The following is a 21,382-nucleotide window of genomic DNA, read 5'->3' as shown; positions in this document are numbered from 1 at the left end:
TGAGGGAGCAGAAATTCTCTACTTTGCAGTTGTGGATGGATGCAAAGAGGGCTATGTGTGGATACCCCAACGTTGGAAGATTGTGTCTGCTATCGTAGGGTTGAGAGACCATTCGTGCGGATGGAAGGTTCGACTCAACTGGTCCGCTAGAATATTGTCCATGCCCGCCAAGTAGGTCGCTCTGAGGTACATCGAGTGGGAAAGAGCCCACGCCCATATCTGTGCAGCTTCCTGACACAGAAGGTAGGAGCCTGTTCCCCCTTGCTTGTTGATGTACCACATTGCTACCTGGTTGTCAGTTTAAATCAGGATGGTCTTGTTTGAGAGGCAATCCTGAAAGACTCTGAGGGCATATCTGATCACTCAAAGCTCTAGGAAATTTATCTGATGTTTGGCTTCCTCTGGAGACCAGGGACCCAGAGTCTGTAGGCCATTGATATGAGCACCCCAACCTAGATTGGAGGCATCTGTCGTTAGGATAACTTGAGGCTCTGAAACCTGAAAGGGAAGACTTTGAAGGAGGTTGGAGAGCTGCAACTACCAGGCCAGCGACAGGCGGAGCTGCTTGGTAATGTGGACAATGCTGGACATTGGTTGGTAAGCCTGAGTCCACTGGGACTTCAGAGTCTACTGCATGACTCATGGAGAGGCGTGTCATTGGAGTGACATGTACAGTGGATGCCATATGACCCAGCAAAATGAGGAAATGACTAGCTGTCGAATAACACCGATTCTGGAGGTATTGTGCGAGGGATATGAGAGTATGAGCTCGATCCTGAGGGAGGAATGCTTTTGCCTGCATTGTTCAGGTTGGCTCCTATGAAGGATAAGGTTTGAGACAGAACTAGGCTGGACTTGGGGTAGTTGATCAGAAACCCGAGAGACAGCAACATATGGATAGTTAGACATAAGGAGGCTAGTGCTTCCCTTTGAGTCGGAGCCCTTATCAGCCAGTCGTCGAGATAAGGGTAGACATGGATGCCTTGACATCTCAGGTAGGCCTTGATCACTACGAGGCACTTGGTAAAGACTCGAGGAGCGGATGCTAGGCCAAACAGCAGTACCCGGTACTGAAAGTGCCGGGGGCAACCAGGAATCGAAGGAATTTGTGGTGAGATGGAGTGATTGAGATGTGTGTATACGCGTCCTGCAGATCTAGAGAGCAAAGCCAATCTCCTCTTTGTAGAAGAGGTAGTAGAGAACCCAAGGTCACCATCCTGAACTTTTCCCTCTGTAGATATTTGTTTAAGGCACGCAGGTCCAGTATTGGACGAATGCCCCCTGACGTTTTTGGGATGACGAAATACCTAGAATAGAACCCCTGCCCTTGCTGGGAGAGGGGCACTGGCTCTATTGCCCGGGATTTCAGGAGGGTTGAAACCTTCTCTTCCAGAAGAGAGAAGTGGTTGGACGATCCCCACGTCGGCAGAGGTGGGGAGTCTGCTGGTATGGACAGGAAGCCAAGGTGGTAGCCTTGGGTCAGTACAGCAAGTACCCAACTGATCCGAAGTGATCGTGTGCCATATGTTGGTGAAGTGGTACAACCGACCGCCGACAGGTACAGATGGTAGAGGAGGATGGCTTATGCTCTCCAGCGAGGAGTCAAAATCCAGCAGCTGGGCCTGGTGGAGGGGCTGGCTGAGTCTTCTGAGGCCGGGATTGTCTGGCTTGACCTTTTTGATAAGGTCTGGAGGGGTGACCTCGAGTAGCAGGAGGATAATATCTCCGTGGCTTGAAGGACGGCTGCTTAGAGTCTCTTCGGAATGTCCTCTTAGATGTGGACGGGAAATCAGTAGGCACAGATGAAAGCTGGCGTAACGTCTCGTGGTGGTCTTTGAGCTGTGCTACAGTCTCTTGAATTTTGTCCCCGAAGAGATTATCACCAGCACAGGGCAGGTCAGCCAATCGGTCCTGTACCTGTGGTCTCAAGTCAGAGGACGTTGGCCAGGCCCACCGTCGTGCACTAATTCCCGCTGCAGACACCCTAGAGGCAGCGTCAAAAATATCATAGGCAGCGTGGACCTTGTGCTTGCCAGTATCTAGACCCTTCTGAGCCAGGGTATTCAGCTGATCCTGAAGCTGGTCGGGTAAAGATTCAGAGAAATCCTGGATCTTCTTGAACAGGTCTCTGTTATACTGTGTCATGTATAACTGGTAAGAAGCAATGCGAGAAATAAGCATAGATCCATGGAAAACACAACGGCCAAATGTGTCAAGGGACCTCTGTTCTTTTCCTGGAGGAATGAGGTTTAGAACATCTTGCTTTTTTCTGGGCTGACTCCACAACTACAGAATGGTGATCCAGCTGTGGTTTTTGGAAGCCAGGGGCTGTCTGTACCAGGTAGGTGGCATCCGTTTTCCAATTTACCGGTGGTACAGAGCCTGGATGCTCCCAATTTCTCTTCAGCAAGTCCTGGAGAACTTCATGAACAGGTATGGCATGATCTCCTTGGGTGCATCTACAAACTGCAGTACTTCCAGCATTTTATGTCTGGAATATTCTTCTGTCTGAAGTTGGAATGGTATGGCTTCAGACATTTCCTTTATAAAATTAATAAATATCATCAGAATCCTGGGAAGAATCATCGGTCCAGGGGTCATACGGTTGATCATCGCCTCCCATAGGATCTCCAGAGGGGAGTAATGGTGCTATTCCTGAAGGATCAGGCCTAGGCATAGACAGCATCAATGGTGGCACCGATTGAGGACGATGCGGTATCGATGGCAGAATAGGCATCAATGGAACCGGTGACACTGATGGGTGAGTCGGTGGCAAGATCCCAGACGGCGGTATCTGTATCAGTGTTTCTTCGTCTTCAGACGACAAAGGTATCTGCGTGGAAGGTGGTGCACATACCGGTATCTTCTGTTCCTTCGGTGGAAGAGCACCGATCAGCACATCCAATCTGCCTAGTAGCGGTGCGAGCACCGTGGGTATCGGGTCTGTGACTGGGGCTGGCATCGGTATCGGCGCTGATGGAGATTGGAAGCCCTGCATTGCTTTACCGATGGCCTCTTGGATCATCCAGTCCAATTCCTCGCGGAATCCTGGGGCATGTAACCCCAGCTCCGGAGTGGGAGGCAATACTGGCATAGCCGGAGGGTCCACCAGTAAAAGTGGCTTCGCGGCTCCCTGCACCAATGAAGGTGGGGGAACGCCTCGGTAACCAGGTCACAGAGGAGGATGGGGCTTTCTCTGGACGGGATTTCTTTGTCAGTAGCTCTGTCTATGCCAATGCCTTGCCTGGATCAGCAGACTGAGCCTTCCGATGACGGTGTCGACGATTTTCACGATGTTCTCCTCTGTGCTTCTCCTGAGGTGATGAGGAAGAAGTAGACACCTTCGGAGTAGTCTATGCCGGACGGCAGCACTGGTGTTCCACTGCTGGTGAGAGGTCGATGGCACCAGCTCAGATGATGTCGAAGCGGTCGATGGAGTTTGCGGTTTTGACTGAAAAAGAAACTCCATCTTCTCTGAGCAGGCCTTACGGCCCTTCGGTGTCATTTGGGCACATTTGGTGCAAGTTAGGACATCATTTTCAGACCCCAAACATAATACACAAACCCTATGCAGGTCTGTGATGGACATTGTCCGAGGACAGTCGGGGCACCGACGAAAACCCACTGCCATGGCTTCGATGGCCGGTAGGCCCCGAAGGGAAACCTCGACGGGAATCAACCGCAAACGATGGTAAAGCCTTACCTTTCGACCGCGGAGTACAGAATCAATAGGGGGACCCCTATGGGGTAGAAATTTTTGAAAATATTGAAAGAAGTTTCGTGAGGAAAATTCCTGTCAGGAATCTCTAGAGAGCTCCTTAACCCGCGTGGCTACTGCTGCAGGGAAAAAAAAGAGAGACTGAAGGGGGACCCCTGCTGGATGCAGGGTTAGTGCCAAGCTTGGCATGCCCATTTGATGCCAGTCAAAGTTCTAGAAACTTTGCCAAAAGTGTTCCATGATTGGGCTCCATCCTGATGATGTCACCCATATGTGAGGAGTACCATCCTGCTTGTCCTGTGAGAACAGATTCTATCGCTCACTGACTAAGGAGTGACTACATCTCCAGGTGGAGTTGTGCTGAGTGAAACGGATCCAGATTGAAGGCCAAGCAATGAGGAACAGTGGGAAGTCAGGAAAAATGTACACCGTTTCCACACTCCACAATTTTGAGAAACCAGTAGTAAGAACATAAGAACATAAGAACATAAGAAAATGCCATACTGGGTCAGACCAAGGGTCCATCAAGCCCAGCATCCTGTTTCCAACAGTGGCCAATCCAGGCCATAAGAACCTGGCAAGTACCCAAAAACTAAGTCTATTCCATGTAACCATTGCTAATGGCAGTGGCTATTCTCTAAGTGAACCTAATAGCAGGTAATGGACTTCTCCTCCAAGAACTTATCCAATCCTTTTTTAAACACAGCTATACTACCTGCACGAACCACATTCTCTGGCAACAAATTCCAGAGTTTAATTGTGCGTTGAGTAAAAAAGAACTTTCTCCGATTAGTTTTAAATGTGCCCCATGCTAACTTCATGGAGTGTCCCCTAGTCCTTCTACTATCTGAAAGAGTAAATAACCGATTCACATCTACCCGTTCTAGACCTCTCATGATTTTTAAACACCTCTATCATATCCCCCCTCAGTCGTCTCTTCTCCAAGCTGAAAAGTCCTAATCTCTTTAGTCTTTCCTCATAGGGGAGTTGTTCCATTCCCCTTATCATTTTGGTAGCCCTTCTCTGTACCTTCTCCATCGCAATTATATCTTTTTTGAGATGCGGCGACCAGAATTGTACACAGTATTCAAGGTGCGGTCTCACCATGGAGCGATACAGAGGCATTATGACATTTTCCGTTTTATTCATCATTCCTTTTCTAATAATTCCCAACATTCTGTTTGCTTTTTTGACTGCCGCAGCACACTGAACCGACGATTTCAATGTGTTATCCACTATGACACCTAGATCTCTTTCTTGGGTTGTAGCACCTAATATGGAACCCAACATCGTGTAATTATAGCATGGGTTATTTTTCCCTATATGCATCACCTTGCACTTTTCCACATTAAATTTCATCTGCCATTTGGATGCCCAATTTTCCAGTCTCACAAGGTCTTCCTGCAATTTATCACAATCTGCTTGTGATTTAACTACTCTGCACAATTTTGTGTCATCTGCAAATTTGATTATCTCACTCGTCGTATTTCTTTCCAGATCATTTATAAATATATTGAACAGTAAGGGTCCCAATACAGATCCCTGAGGCACTCCACTGTCCACTCCCTTCCACTGAGAAAATTGCCCATTTAATCCTACTCTCTGTTTCCTGTCTTTTAGCCAGTTTGCAATCCACGAAAGGACATCGCCACCTATCCCATGACTTTTTACTTTTCCTAGAAGCCTCTCATGAGGAACTTTGTCAAACGCCTTCTGAAAATCCAAGTATACTATATCTACCGGTTCACCTTTATCCACATGTTTATTAACTCCTTCAAAAAAGTGAAGCAGATTTGTGAGGCAAGACTTGCCCTGGGTAAAGCCATGCTGACTTTGTTCCATTAAACCATGTCTTTCTATATGTTCTGTGATTTTGATGTTTAGAACACTTTCCACTATTTTTCCTGGCACTGAAGTCAGGCTAACCGGTCTGTAGTTCCCGGATCGCCCCTGGAGCCCTTTTTAAATATTGGGGTTACATTTGCTATCTTCCAGTCTTCAGGTACAATGGATGATTTTAATGATAAGTTACAAATTTTTACTAATAGGTCTGAAATTTCATTTTTTAGTTCCTTCAGAACTCTGGGGTGTATACCATCCGGTCCAGGTGATTTACTACTCTTCAGTTTGTCAATCAGGCCTACCACATCTTCTAGGTTCACCGTGATTTGATTCAGTCCATCTGAATCATTACCCATGAAAACCTTCTCCATTACGGGTACCTCCCCAACATCCTCTTCAGTAAACACCGAAGCAAAGAAATCATTTAATCTTTCCGCGATGGCCTTATCTTCTCTAAGTGCCCCTTTAACCCCTCGATCATCTAAAGGTCCAACTGACTCCCTCACAGGCTTTCTGCTTCGGATATATTTAAAAAAGTTTTTACTGTGAGTTTTTGCCTCTACAGCCAACTTCTTTTCAAATTCTCTCTTAGCCTGTCTTATCAATGTCTTACATTTAACTTGCCAATGTTTATGCTTTATCCTATTTTCTTCTGTTGGATCCTTCTTCCAATTTTTGAATGAAGATCTTTTGGCTAAAATAGCTTCTTTCACCTCCCCTTTTAACCATGCCGGTAATCGTTTTGCCTTCTTTCCACCTTTCTTAATGTGTGGAATACATCTGGACTGTGCTTCTAGAATGGTATTTTTTAACAATGACCACGCCTCTTGGACATTTTTTACTTTTGTAGCTGCTCCTTTCAGTTTTTTTCTAACAATTTTTCTCATTTTATCAAAGTTTCCCTTTTGAAAGTTTAGCACGAGAGCTTTGGATTTGCACACTGTTCCTTTTCCAGTCATTAAATCAAATCTGATCATATTATGATCACTATTGCCAAGCGGCCCCACCACCGTTACCTCTCTCACCAAGTCCTGTGCTCCACTGAGAATTAGATCTAAAATTGCTCCCTCTCTCGTCGGTTCCTGAACCATTTGCTCCATAAAGCTATCATTTATTCCATCCAGGAACGTTATCTCTCTAGCGTGACCCGATGATACATTTACCCAGTCTATATTGGGGTAATTGAAGTCTCCCATTATTACTGCACTACCAATTTGGTTGGCTTCCCTAATTTCTCTTAGCATTTCACTGTCCATCTCACCATCTTGACCAGGTGGACGGTAGTATACCCCTATCACTGTAGTCTTCCCTGATACACAAGGGATTTCTACCCATAAAGATTCAATTTTGTATTTAGTCTCATGCAGGATGTTTATCCTGTTGGACTCTATGCCATCCCGGACATAAAGCGCCACACCTCCTTCCGACTGCTCCTCTCTGTCATTGCGATATAATTTGTACCCCGGTATAGCACTGTCCCATTGGTTATCCTCTTTCCACCATGTCTCTGAGATGCCAATTAAGTCTATGTCATCATTTACTGCTATACATTCTAATTCTCCCATCTTACTTCTTAGACTTCTGGCATTAGCATACAAACATTTCAAAGTTTGTTTTTTGATTGTATTTTTATTCTGCTTTTTAATTGATAGGGATAAGTTAGAATTTTTTAGCTCAGGTGAGTTTTTAGTTACAGGCATTTGGACTACTTTTCTAATTATTGGAACCTCACTGTCGGGATGCCCTAATTCTAGTGCATCATTAGTATCCTTTAAAGATACATCTCTCCGAACCATGCGCTGCTGAGCGCAATTCCTCTAGGTATACTTGAATTCTCCCATCCACCAGAGAGAATGATTGTTGGGTTTAGACGCTGGTCAAAAACTTGGTCCAGGTTTGGGCTGGACCTATTGTGTCACTTCTGGACGACAACATTCATGTTATCAATGAAACAAAGTCAGCATGGCTTTACCCAAGGCAAGTCTTGCCTCACAAATCTGCTTCACTTTTTTGAAGGAGTTAATAAACATGTGGATAAAGGTGAACCGATAGATGGAGTGTACTTGGATTTTCAGAAGGCATTTGACAAAGTTCCTCATGAGAGGCTTCTAGGAAAAGTAAAAAGTCATGGGATAGGTGGCGATGTCCTTTCGTGGATTACAAACTGGCTAAAAGACAGGAAACAGAGTAGGATTAAATGGTCAATTTTCTCAGTGGAAGGGAGTGGACAGTGGAGTGCCTCAGGGATCTGTACTGGGACCCTTACTTTTCAATATATTTATAAATGATCTGGAAAGAAATACGATGAGTGAGGTAATCAAATTTGCAGATGATACAAAATTGTTCAGAGTAGTTAAATAACAAGCAGATTGTGATAAATTGCAGGAAGACCTTGTGAGGCTGGAAAATTGGGCATCTAAATGGCAGATGAAATTTAATGTATACCCCTGTACTCATTTAATTTCTTTCCATTAGGTTGTATATATTTTACTTACCATTATTTATTAATACGTTATAACTGTTTAAGTTGATAGCTGTTGCTTTACTTCCTGATGCTATCTGTTATGCTGACGCTTTTGTTGCATTTTAAAAATCCCCGCCCCCTATCCCTGTTATTTGTATTTTCTTCCTGTCAGTTCAATTGTAAACCGGTATGATGTTGTACACTAATGTCGGTATATAAAAGTTTTAAATAAATAAATAATGTGGACAAGTGCAAGGTGATGCATACAGGGAAAAATAACCCATGCTATAGTTACACAATGTTAGGTTCCATATTAGGTGCTACTACCCAAGAAAGAGATCTAGGCATCATAGTGGATAACACATTGAAATCATCGGTTCAGTGTGCTGCGGCAGTCAAAAAAGCAAACAGAATGTTGGGAATTATTAGAAAGGGAATGGTGAATAAAACGGAGAATGTCATAATGCCTCTGTATCGCTCCATGGTGAGACCGCACCTTGAATATTGTGTACAATTCTGGTCGCCGCATTTCAAAAAAGATATAATTGCGATGGAGAAGGAACAGAGAAGGGCTACCAAAATGATAAAAGGGAATGGAACAGCTCCCCTATGAGGAAAGACTAAAGAGGTTAGGACTTTTCAGCTTGGAGAAGAGACGGCTTAGGGGGGATATGATAGAGGTGTTTAAAATCATGAGAGGTCTAGAACGGGTAGATGTGAATCGATTTTTTACTCTTTCGGATAATAGAAAGACTAGGGGGCACTCCATGAAGTTAGCATGTAGCACATTTAAAACTAATCGGAGAAAGTTCTTTTTCACTCAACGCATAATTAAACTCTGGAATTTGTTGCCAGAGGATGTGGTTAGTGCAGTTAGTATAGCTGTGTTTAAAAAAGGATTGAATAAGTTCTTGGACGAGAAGTCCATTACCTGCTATTAATTAAGTTGACTTAGATAATAACCACCGCTATTACTAGCAACGGTAACATGGAATAGACTTAGTTTTTGGGTACTTGCCAGGTTCTTATGGCCTGGATTGGCCACTGTTGGAAACAGGATGCTGGGCTTGATGGACCCTTGGTCTGACCCAGTATGGCATGTTCTTATGTTCGGAAGCATGGAGTATGGCATGTTCTTATGTTCGGAAGCATGGAGCTCTGGAACACCTTTTCACCAAAGTTGTCTAGTAACCTAGTATCCTTTCCCAGTGGAGTATTTGAAAATATTCGCGTTTTCTTTGCTCTTTTAAAAGCAAACTCTACTACAATTCCAAAGCCTGGAGATTTCTGTATTCTGAACTTGAGGTATAATTTCCTTGCTACTGGGGAGCAGGAATTCAGGTTCTCCTACATGCTTGTTTGTAATTCTTGTAGAACATCATGGACTGGAGTGACAGCTAGTTTTGCCAGAATCTCCAGAATATAGACAAGGCCTTTGCATGGGGATCCTTGTCCTTATGAACATTGACGCCAAGTGCAGTACCCAACCTGTCCAAAACCTGCAGTAAGAGAGGTCTTCAGGTGTTTAAAAGGCTTAGGTAAGAGATCAGAGGGCATTCCCACCCAGCCCTTCTCCAATCCTAGAGGAGAGAGAACACTAGCCCAGGACTCCAGTAATTAATTAGGTGTGAGGATGGGTCCTTGGCCACCTCAGAGGTGTATCTGGTCTATATCCTCCAACTGACTGGACTCCACTACAAGTGAATGCTGGGGACTAGAACCACTTGGCAGGGAATCTGATGGAGTATGCATTCAGTTTGAAGAAACTGGGACTCCTATCGGAAGTAAATCTGATATTTTGGAAAGAAAAGAGAAGTAAAGAAAGTCTTCATCAATTCTGCCACTTGGTCTAAGGGCTGCATGCCCTCTGGCTGGGCGTAAGAGGTGAATCATCATCTTCAGATAATAGGATAGAATTTGATTGCACATACTCTGCAAAATTTGCACTGGGAGTGGGATTAGAAAATCAAGGGTACCACAGAACAAATATAATCTGGTGTATCTAGACAAAGGCCTTGTTCCAAGGACCTCGATGGTGACCTTGTTTTGGAGATTAGCAGGCATAAGTGAATCATACCTCCTTCTGTCCCTAAGGACCTTCCCTTATGCATTGGAGTCACTAGTGAGTTAAAGAACAGTTGCGTTGGAAGTATCGTGACCCAGTGCATCAAAAATGGCATAGTCTGTTCCAATGCTTGAAGCATTACTGGTGTCAAATTTCGATGCACTGAATGCTCTGGGGCTTAATGTGTCAAAAGTGTCAAGGTCTTGTGCTTCGACGATGCTGTAGCTTTATGCGTCAATGATTCCAGTGACTGATATGTCAACAGTGCCGGAATTGTATGTGTTGACAATGCTGGTACATCATGTGTTGATGGCACTGGAACCATAAGCATCAACAGCACCAGGGCTCGATGTGGAGAATTGTGTGATGGCTGCAATGGCACTAAGGCTATATGCTTTTTTGGTGCCAGGTGCACTGCTGGCAAAGAGTGGTACTTCTCATTAGTAATGGCACATTTTTGCTTACTCGACCCCAAGAACTTGGCTTGTTCCACAGAAGTGGGAGATTCTTTGAGGAGACATGCAGCCACTTTGGTAGTAATTTACCTGGTCATCATCCAGTCCAAGGCAGCAGTAACAGAGGTCTTATCCATCCATAATGGACATCTTCCTACTACATGTACAGTCTTTGAAAACACTTACTGTGCACTTCTTGAAGCCAGATATTCTGTGAAGAAAAATCTTTTTTCTTTTAAATAGCACTAAAAAGTGCTGTTTGGGGGTCTGCTGAGACAGCAAGGCAACGTAATTGAAAATTTTCAAAGACATAGGGTACACATCTGTGCTGATGCTTGGATGAAAAAAAAAACTTGAGGGGACTCATGAGGCAACACCCTTATGGGAATTCCCACACATGCTCAGTAGACCAAAAGCTCTATGAGCTTAGAGAGAAGGGTCCATTCAGTGCTACTGGATGACATCAACCATTGCTAATTCACCCCTCATTTCCAACAGAGAAAAATTACCCAGACTTTATATTTTTGTACACAGTATGAAAGTTGGCCTCTGAATTGGCTAAAAATCAACACTGGCTAAAAATCAACAACAGGGCTGCAAAGAGAAAGGAATAACCGGCAGAAAAAAAAAAAGGAGGTGATAATGCCCCTGTACAGGTCCTTGGTGAGGCCTCACCTGGAGTACTGTGCTCAGTTCTGGTGCCCATATCTCAAAAAGGGTAAGGTTGGAATGGAGGCGGTCCAGAGAAGGGTGACCAAAATGGTGTGGGTTTCTGATTCAGAAGACTTATGAGGAGTGGCTGAAGGATCTAAATATATATGCCCTGAAAGAAATGAGGTGCAGGGGGAGATATGATATAGACCTTCAGATACCTGAAAGGTTTTAACGATATACAAATGTTGTATATCCATTGGAAAGGAAACTGTAGAACTAGGGTTCAAAAAAATCAAGCTCCAGAGGAGACTGCACAGAACCAACATTAAGAAATATTTCTTCACGGAGAGGGTAGTAGATGCTCGGATATCCCTTCCAGAAGAGATAGTGAGGACAAAAACAGTAAACAAATTCAAAAGGGCATAGAATAAACATTGCGGATCCCTAAAGGCTAGAGATTAGAAATGAAGAAAAGAGTGCATGGAGGTAACCTACACGGAAAAGCAGATGCTACACTTAACAGAATGCATTCAGATTTCTACCCTTAATCAGTTAACCTTGTTGCTTTTTATGTAACTGCAACATTGTTCTCTGCTTCAACAGCAGGGACAAAGGAGAATAGGATTCAGCTGACAGCAAACACTGGTCACTGACTTTTACGGTCCGGGGTACTGATATGCAGATATTAGGGGGGAAAAAAAAGGACCTCTTCTACAGCCAAAAGCAAAACGAATCCAAGCAGCATTACAAGAATTATCAAGAAGGTTGCTCAACCTGTGAAAATATTGCTAGCAGTTGCTTGGTTTTGATTGTAAATATTACTATCCTTAACATAAGGCTTGGGGGTAACCTGCACGGAGCGGCAATTACTACCTTTCACAGAAACATGGGGGGCAACCTGCATGGAGCGGCAGGTACTACCATAAGAAACTTGCTGGGAGACTAGATAGTTCATTTGGTCTTTTTCTGCCATCATTACTATGTTACTATTTTATAAATCCCTAAAATCAGAAGCCCTACTTATAAGGTTTCACTTGCTTTCAACAAAGCACATGCCTATATATTTATTTTTTTTTTTTTAAGGAAATGATAGAAAAAGAACATGAAGAATTCAATAGTTTTTAATGGCTCAATGCCTTAACTAGTAAAATGCAATTCTGGTCAGCCCAAAAAACTGAATCTAGAATCACAAACTACAAGAACTTTGTTACACAGTGTTACTTTATAAAATTTCAAAAGAATATAAGAACTCATTACAACACTACAGTAAAAAACATGCAAAATACATTGTAATTCTAGAACTGAAGTCACATGCATTTTATAGAAGAAAAATGAATCCTTACGTATGCTGCTGATGTAATTTTGCTATTTCTTTTTCAAAATCTTGAGGCTGGCTTGGGATAAAGGAGTAATCGGCGAGGTAGCCTGGCAAGTGCTCTGAATGGTTGTAGTCTCCCAGTTCAGCTAAAACATAATGAGCAATTTTCTGTTTCAATGTTAAGCACCCATACCAGTTTCAATATTCAGGAGAAGACAGACACGAAGGATTAGCTGCAATATGTATCATGCTACATAGTAGAGTTTTGCCTTATTTCAACACACCAATAACATCCTTAAAGCCATTTCTAAAGGAAAGTGTAAGAAAGTAGGTGTGTGTGGAAGCTAAAAGCTCCAAAGCGGAAATTATTTATTTATTTAGAGCTTTTTTTATACCGACATTCATGATCCCAATCATATCATATCGGTTTACAATAAACAATGGTGCAATAACATTAACATCAACCTGAACAGTAGGCGAGAAGTGATAAAAGTTACAATAAAACAGGGGCACTCGAACTGGGAGGAGGAAGAGCCAAAGATATGGGTAACTCAGAGATAAATAATATCTGGTTATACACTCAGGATTAACAATAATCTGAACTCATGGCTGAATACTATCAAATATCTAAATAAGATCATATACTCAGGACTGTAATAATATCGTATATTCATGACTAAATAGTGTCAGGTCTTAGAACTCGGAACTAACTCATATGGAGACAGAGGCCATGTCAGTGCAGGGGTACATTGACTGGAGGACCATGAAGATATTGTGGTTGGGGAGGTCATAGCTCAGGGAAGGCTTGTAGAAATAGCCATGTTTTGAGTTTCTTTTTGAATGACAGAATGCAAGGTTCTTGTCTAAGGTCAGGGGGGCATGGCGTGTCAGTTAGGTGTCAGTGACAGCCAAATTAGGTGTCAGTGACAGCCAAGGTTTGTTCTGCTTCCAGCTTCACCAGTCAATTGCTTCTTTCCCTCTACAACTGTACTATCAGCACCAATAGGGTAGGACAAGGAAGATATACACCAGAAGTAGAGGTCAGCTACGGTCATGAATGACAGCTCAGCAGGCCTCATCATAGAGCTTTTATTTGGTGCACACGTCTAATTTTCTTAAAAATCAATTTTAGTGGAAATTAAGTTAAGAGTCATCAAAGCCCAGCATTTTTCAAAAGACGCACATCAGTATAAAATATACCTTTCATTTTCAGCTTTTACAGATGTTTTCTTGGAAATGCCTGCTTTATGTTGGGGTTTGCTATATGAGTCCTTCTTCATAAGAAACTCACCACCACCCCCCCCCCCCCCCAAATCTTAGTACATATACTTGCAGTAAATCAAATCCTGCTACAATAAATTCTTCTTATAAAAGATTTAACACCCAGCTTATTGTTTTAAAAACTATTTCTATTCATAAGCAATATAAAGTATCAAATATGAAAGATTTATCATAGTATGCCATTAGTTGAAAAACAGCAACGTCAAACAAAGCAAAAAATGGGAACAAATAAATTATATTAACCAAATATCAAATTGTTCTCATTTTAACCAACTCAGGAGAATCCTGGAATAAAAGCTCAAGTTCCCTAAAAAAACAGAACTGTGCAAAATTCAAGAAACTACTTTCTTGGTGTAATACTGCTCCTCCTTCACTTCCCTGTATGGGAGGTTTCAAATAGTTGGAATGCTTCAAGTTTTCTGCCCGGACTACTACCCAAAAGACAAAGTTTAATATAACATTTATGACTTGTTATACTGTAAAGCCTGTTAAGATCAAAGTTTGATTAAAGGAGCAATAAAAATGCAAATGATTATTAACCTACTTTAAATAACAAGTAAGGCAAAATCTGAGAAACTAACAAAGCAATATCTGTTTGTATTTGGTGATTATACTTACACTGAACAGCATAGGAAGCCAAAAGGGCAGCAGTATTATAAGGACAGGGGAATCTACATAAAACAAAAAATATGTGGTATATGTATCTGAAACAAGAACAATTCTTTTTGTAAGATATTCTAATCACTGCATTAAAATGTGTATCTCTTTACACCGAATAATTAATGGAGGCACAAGATGTGGAAATGTGTTATCCAGCTACACTATCTTTACTGACAATGCTTTTTGATTCTTCTAGGAAAGAGCTAAGATTTCTAAACACACAAACATTTCAAATTTCACTTTGTCATTCAAATTATGAGCAATGCTAACACACAAACCTACATATTTCCCTTCTTAAAAATAAGTATTTGTACCTATAATGCTAGAAAACAATACTGTAATCTCTGTGGCTCGCAGTATCACAGAAAATATACATAAAGAAATAAAAATAAATAAAGGTGCAATTACCGTCCAGTAAGAATGTCTTGCTTAATCTGCAAAAAATATTGGTACCTTAAAAAAAATGAAAGAAGTAAATTGATAAAAAATTTATATACATTTTAAAATGTATTACAAGCACTGCATTAAGACAGTTATTGCAGGTTCTATGTAAGCTTGTGAGACAGAAGCTAATGCAAGATAAAAATAACTGCAAAGCACATTTACATAATATCATTCCAGCAACCATTCACAGTTTTAAATTGCATTCTAGAAAGTCATAGCACTTATTCTGGTGCTATATAAAAAAAATAAACCCCACTCAGCTAAGTTAAAAGAATGAAACCAAAAATACATGCCAAAGACAGGATGGCCCAACAGCTCAGTAATCAGTCACTGCACACTCACATGGTGGACGTTCAGTACTGTCTAGCTTTACTGGACCTGTTAGCTGTGGTATAGAATATCATGGCCACAAAACTGGCAGACTTATTACTGGCAAAGGAATCACATTTTCCTGCCCAATGCATAACCGGACTGTAAAGTGAAAGCTTCCAGGCTCCTGCTCACATTCAAATAACAAACAAACAAAAAAATAAAAAAACACAGGGTGTTGGGCCATCATGGAGATAATGCTCTCTCTCAGGTATGAAGGTTAGTGGATGTCTTACTATAACGCCTAGCTAAGGGAACTACGTGCAAATACAAAATTTCTAAAAGGAGTTAAACCAAAAATGCATGCCAAAGACAGTAACTGTCATACACAAGAATAGTATAAAGGAAAGACCAGGGAATAATCAAAACTGGGCAATAACCAAAACTGTCCATGTTGATGCAAACTGCATACATATTCTTACACACAGGATTTGCACAAAAAAACAAAGCAAAACTATGAGTAGTTTTGCTTTGATTATTGCCCCTGGGAAAATTAATTGCAGAGATTTGCACCTGCATTTGATTATAAAAAAACTGTGTTGTTGCTACATAGTTTGCACTCGCTCTGCTACTGGGAACACTTCTGAGCAATGCAGGCAAAATTACCCACATTGTGGAAAATGTTGCCCTCATAAAGGGAAGGCAATAATCAGAGCCCCCATTTCCAGAGGTAAAATCTTCTTTTATCTGTGGATGTGACTTGTTATTGCCTTCCTCACACTTACTTGAAGGGACGATCCTCTTTATCTCTCCAATAATGGCTAACATTACTGGAAGGTTACACAAAGATTGGTAAAGGACATCCAAGACTGAGGGGCTCACGTGGCAGCACATGCGCAATGGAACGCCTGCACAAGCATAGTAAAAAAAAACATTTACTGAGCTCTGGGATATGGATCGTGTCATTGCCAGCAGATTATGCCATCCACCCATTATGGCTGTTTCATGCCTGCTTGTCAATGGAAAACCACAGCTTCTTACTTTTCCACCAACACAAAGGCTCCTGCACACCTCAGGTAAGCTCAGTCTCCCAGCTCTGAAGGTGCAGGGATGGATGCACGCACCCTGTCAATTTTCATGAATATATTGACAAGCATGACAGAATCCGTTAAAGGCGAATTTTTAAAGCCCAGCATGCGCGATAACCGGGAGATACGTGCACAAGTTGGGCCGGCGCGTGCCGAGCAGATTTTAAAAGCCGCCCGAGTATGCGCGTACTTGCCCCTAAGCGCACGAATGAAAAGTTCAAAAAAAAAAAAAAAAAGAGGGGTGGGGTATGGGTGTTCCCTTTTAAAATATAAATTTGCACACAGGCACATGCTAGGGTCCCTTGCCGCGTAACTTTACTTCTGCTAGGGATGGCGTGTAAGTTGCAAAACAAAATATTCTATGTAACTCAGAGGATTTTAAAGGTCAGGGCTAACAGGGGACAAGAGAGGCTATTAAACTAGTGGGGTTTGGAAGTCCTATCCCTTACCTGGGTGTACTGGGAATGAACTGGGGAAAACTGGTAATGGCGTTGGCGCATGTGTCTATTAAAATCCCCCCACATACACGGTAGAAGCATTTGTACACACAGGCGTGCGTCCACTTAAAACTGCGCGCACATATGCGCACGGTCAGGAAACTTTATAGCATACACGCATATAAGTGCACATGTTCTAAAATGGCTGCGTCCCTGAGTGTGGGCCGACAAGTATGCACACGTGCGCTGCGTGCCTATTTAAAAGTTACCGTCCCTGTGTATTGCTAAAATGCTGATATACGTTACTCATTAAAACATAAAGAAGGGAAACCAAAGTAGACCATACAGAACCTGTCCTTAATTCTAGGCATTACCAGAGAATTATGAATGAAACAAATTATGACAGGGCAGATTTTATTTATTTATTTATTTATTTATTTATTTTGTATACCGACATTCGATCGAGATATCACATCGGTTTCCAGATAACAGGTTGAATAGGGCGAGAACTGCCCTATTTTTACATTATAACAAGATAACAGTTAAATTAATTTAAACAATAAAATAAAATACTATAAGAAACATTGCAACAGTTGTATATATAAATGTGAGTATAGAGTTGTGGCATATAGCCTATTTACAAAATGTACAATATGTCTTGGGTACGGGTAGAGAGGGGACAAGGATATGGGAGGAAGGGAGGGAAATGTGGGGGGGTGGTGAAGGGGGAATGGGGTGTTAAGCGTTAGTGCAGTGTGGTAGTCAAGTGGGTAGGCTTTCAAGAACATGTATTTTAGTCTGGTGGGGTTCAGGAGGGAACGCTTTTAAGAACAGCCATGTTTTGAGCTGTTTTTTAAAGACTTGTGGTGAGGGTTCGTTTCTGAGATGTGTGGGGAGGGAGTTCCACAGTGTAGGGCCAGCTATTGTAATGGCTCGTTTGCGTGTTGCATTGAGGTGGGCATTTTTGAGGTTTGGTATGGAGAGGAGACCTGAGTTGGTGGATCTAAGAGATCTTTGTGTGATGTATGGTTGGATGGTGTTTAGCCAGACCATTTTGTTGTTGTTTATTTTTTTGTGTATAAGGGTGAGGGTTTTATACTGGATTCTCTGTGTGATGGGCAGCCAGTGGAGGTCTTTGAGGGTGGGTGTGATGTGGGAGGATTTTTTGTGGTTGGTGATAATTCTGGCGGCGGCGTTTTGTAGGACTTGTAGGGGCTTGATATGGGTATCTGGTATTCCAAGGAGGAGGGAGTTGCAGTAGTCGAGTTTTGAGAAAATAATTGATTGAAGTACTGTTCGGAAATCATGGGGTTGGAGGAGGGGTTTGAGTTTTTTAAGTGTTTGTAGTTTGAAAAATCCATCTTTGATTGTATTGGAGATGTGTCGTTTAAAGTTGAGTTGGCTGTCGATAGTTACTCCTAGGTTTTTTGTGGATGGTGTGAGTGAGGTTCTTGGTATGATTGGCATCCCCGTGTTGTTTGAGCTTCCTGAGTTGTTTGAAGGGGTGCTCTCGAGGGGGGAGGAGGGAGGGTCTTCCTGGATGTGAATGATTTCTGTTTTGGCTTGGTTGAGGCAGAGTGATAGTTGGGATAGCAATTTTAAGGTGGAGAATGCTCTTTTAAAATAAGATAACCTCATTCTCATAAAAGATAAAGGGAATTGTTGTGATGGATTACAACACAGACAGTAAAAGAAGGCCTGGGGAATAATGCAGAACTTAAAACTTTATCCTTGAAGTTTTAAAAGCTTAGGTGCCTTCTACAAATAAAGATGGAGTTAACCCAAATGAATCAGCTAAATCTGGGAAAATTAATTTTAACTACCAGAAGGGATGTGTCTACTTTTGGCCATATAGAAAAAAAAAAGATATCCCAGGAAGGGTTTGGGGAGGGGGAGGGGGAGGGGGAGGGGGAGAAGGAGGAGGAGCAGGGAAAGGAGACAGTATATTTTTTGGCATTGTTTATGAAACTATGAGGTAATTTTCAAAAAGGTTTAGTGTGCTTAAGCCACTTTGAAATCTCACTCCTGTGTGTCTACATTTCATTTTTAAAAATGCACATACATCATACACATGACACCAGCATGTGTACTCTACACCATGGTTTAAAACAGAAAAGGTGTATGTGCGCCCTTTTAGCTCCATAAGCAGATAATCAAAAACAAGTGGAAGTAACTTGTGTTTGAAAATTGGCCGAGCTTGTAGAGGCTGAAAAGTACACGTGTACACTGCCATTTAGAAGACCTACTGAAAATAAACACAAATATTATTAAGGTTATGACTAAACTAGTGGTTCCCTCAAGGATTATGAATTAAACTGTTTTCAGGGTAATATAAATAAGGGTGCTCTCACTGAAGATGCTGTGAAAACCATGATCTCAACCTCACCCATCAACTTGACTGGGAAACAGAAAATATACCATCTCCAAGGAGATTGTAACATAAAGGGGTCGTCAGACAAGCTCATATGGCAAATCAAATTTCATTTTCCAAAACCTGGCACAATCTAGAATAAGACCCAAAAAACAAACCAAACATTTGCAATTACTTTTTATACCATGACATTTTGTTTGATTACTGTAGCTTTTTAGCATCCAGGAATACTGCATACAAATTTGTATCATTTCCTGTTTTATTCCTGGTCGAAGAGGATGAGCTTAAAAATGCTTTGCAGACTGCAATTAGTATGCAAGAAAGAGAATGGCTACAATCATAGGTACTGTGGTCACACATTGTGTGGGTTTCAGTACCAGTGGTACAGATGGTAACACCCCTTCTATTCTAGCTCTAGCCATGTTTTGAGTAGAGACTGCCAATTGTGTGGTGGTTTATGATGTAGTACATTGTCCAATAGGGACTCGAATACAGCCTATGAAGGTGAATTGCAAGTTTTAAAATAACCCACTGTGCTGATATAAATGCATTGCTCCCAAGAAAAGCAGCACAGATTATGCAAGAGTTGCAGGGTAATTGGAGAATTTATAAAATACATTTAAAAATAAACTAAAGTCCAGCAATGCAGAACAACTCTGTGGGGGACAGAGAGGAGTGAGAAGGCCACCTTTTCCTCAAACCCAGGAGCTATTACCATCAGATTTCAAGAAACATTCTGTGCCTATGGGAAAAATGCTTAATATATCCAGCCCTTAAATTGTAAGCCCTTTGGGACAGAGAAATACCTACAGTACCTGAATGCAATTTGCTTTGAAGTGGCTGACCAATCAATATAAATCAAATCAAAATTTAAAAAAAAAATTAAGTAAACGCTGTGTGAAGAACCTGGATGCAGATGTCTTAGAATTTACGTAAGCATCATTTTCTAATTTTGGCAATCTGACATTACTTTTCAGTTTGCATCGTTGGTTATCAAAGAGCTAGGTAGGAGGTCTTAGATCTCATGATGGCAAGCTTTTAGAGTAAAGGATAGTGGATAAAATGTGGCTGTCTTAGGGCCAGTTTTCAGGCACAAGCAGAGCAAGAGAGAGCAAAAAATAAAGTCACTTTGCTTGTAAAAGTTTTAAATAGCACATCTTTGGACCAAGAATTTAATTTCCTGTGACTTCTGTAAGGGAAAAATTCAACAGAAAAAGCTGTGCATGCAAAAATTGTTCAGAAAACAGAACTTTTGACCAACCCTTAAATTTAGCATTTTGGGGCAAAAGTCATATAGTTCCTTTTATATAACATTTGATTCTCACAATTTTCCTTTCTTTTTAAGTCTACCAGGTCAGAATGGACAATCTCTCTCAGCAGCTTCCATTTCTTTAACAATACATTTTCTAAAATTCTCAGATGGAACTTGGCCCTTGATACTCTCTAACCTTGCCAGGTTGCATCAAGATAGTATATTGTTGTAATAATTTGATAGTGCTAGCAGGTGTTATAGACATAATACTAGATGGTCCCTGTTATTTGGAGTTTCTAACTAGACAAGACATACGGACAAGGCAGAGAAACAAAAAAAAAAAAATCAAAAGGTTTAGACACCACTCTTGCATCACTGTTCTTTGAGAACAGTGATGCAAGACATATCAACTTGCCCTCTGGCAGCATTACCATATTGCTGGTAGTGACAAACCTAATTCACAGATAACACAAAACTTTCAGTCCGATTGCTTCAATGGTACAAAACAGGAATTCCATACCAAAAATCTTCTGTATCATAGATCTGCTAAATCTCTTGAGGCCCAATACTGAGTGAAACCTGCTATCCCCATACCCCACAACCTTCTTTACCACCACAAAATAGTTTAGTTTACATTGACACCTGAAAAGCTATCTGTTGTTGGTACAACAATCAATGCTCCTAATTCTAAAAAAGGGTCTTCTTTTACCTTGTCTCCTAAAACTCTAAATAAGAATAAAACCAGACAACCTCCTGGCCTGGCCAGGATCAAACTTCTATTCTATAGCTTTCTTCATATTAAATTTCACACCCAATTCTCTCTTAATGATGCATTTTGGTCTGCCCAGTACCGCAGAGATCGTCCCTCTCCCAGCCAGGGCCGGATTTAGACACAGACAACATAGACATATGCATTGGATGCCAAATTCTAAAGGTGCCCAAGAACTGGGACTTCCCCTGTTGCTCTCTCCTTTCCAGGGGAAGAGGGAGGAGAAAATACATGTCCTGCCTATGGGCGACGACA

The 21,382-nt window shown here is 41.7% G+C and overlaps 1 protein-coding gene across 1 annotated transcript in view; it reads right to left on the bottom strand.

Moving 5' to 3' along the window:
* PTPN4 (protein tyrosine phosphatase non-receptor type 4) overlaps nucleotides 1-21,382 on the bottom strand; it is a 685,809-nt gene that overhangs the window by 523,590 nt on the left and 140,837 nt on the right. Inside the window, exons 6-8 of the mRNA XM_029605153.1 lie at nucleotides 14,866-14,910; nucleotides 14,416-14,468; nucleotides 12,542-12,662 (exon numbers count right to left, since the gene is read on the bottom strand). Of these exons, the coding sequence (XP_029461013.1) occupies nucleotides 12,542-12,662; nucleotides 14,416-14,468; nucleotides 14,866-14,910 (219 nt within the window). The remainder of the gene's footprint in view (nucleotides 1-12,541; nucleotides 12,663-14,415; nucleotides 14,469-14,865; nucleotides 14,911-21,382) is intronic.

The sequence above is a fragment of the Rhinatrema bivittatum genome, chromosome 6 (assembly GCF_901001135.1).
Source record: "Rhinatrema bivittatum chromosome 6, aRhiBiv1.1, whole genome shotgun sequence".
Taxonomy (NCBI): domain Eukaryota; kingdom Metazoa; phylum Chordata; class Amphibia; order Gymnophiona; family Rhinatrematidae; genus Rhinatrema; species Rhinatrema bivittatum.
The sequence above is the reverse complement of the archived record's forward strand: the minus strand, read 5'-3'. Positions and strand labels throughout refer to the sequence as shown.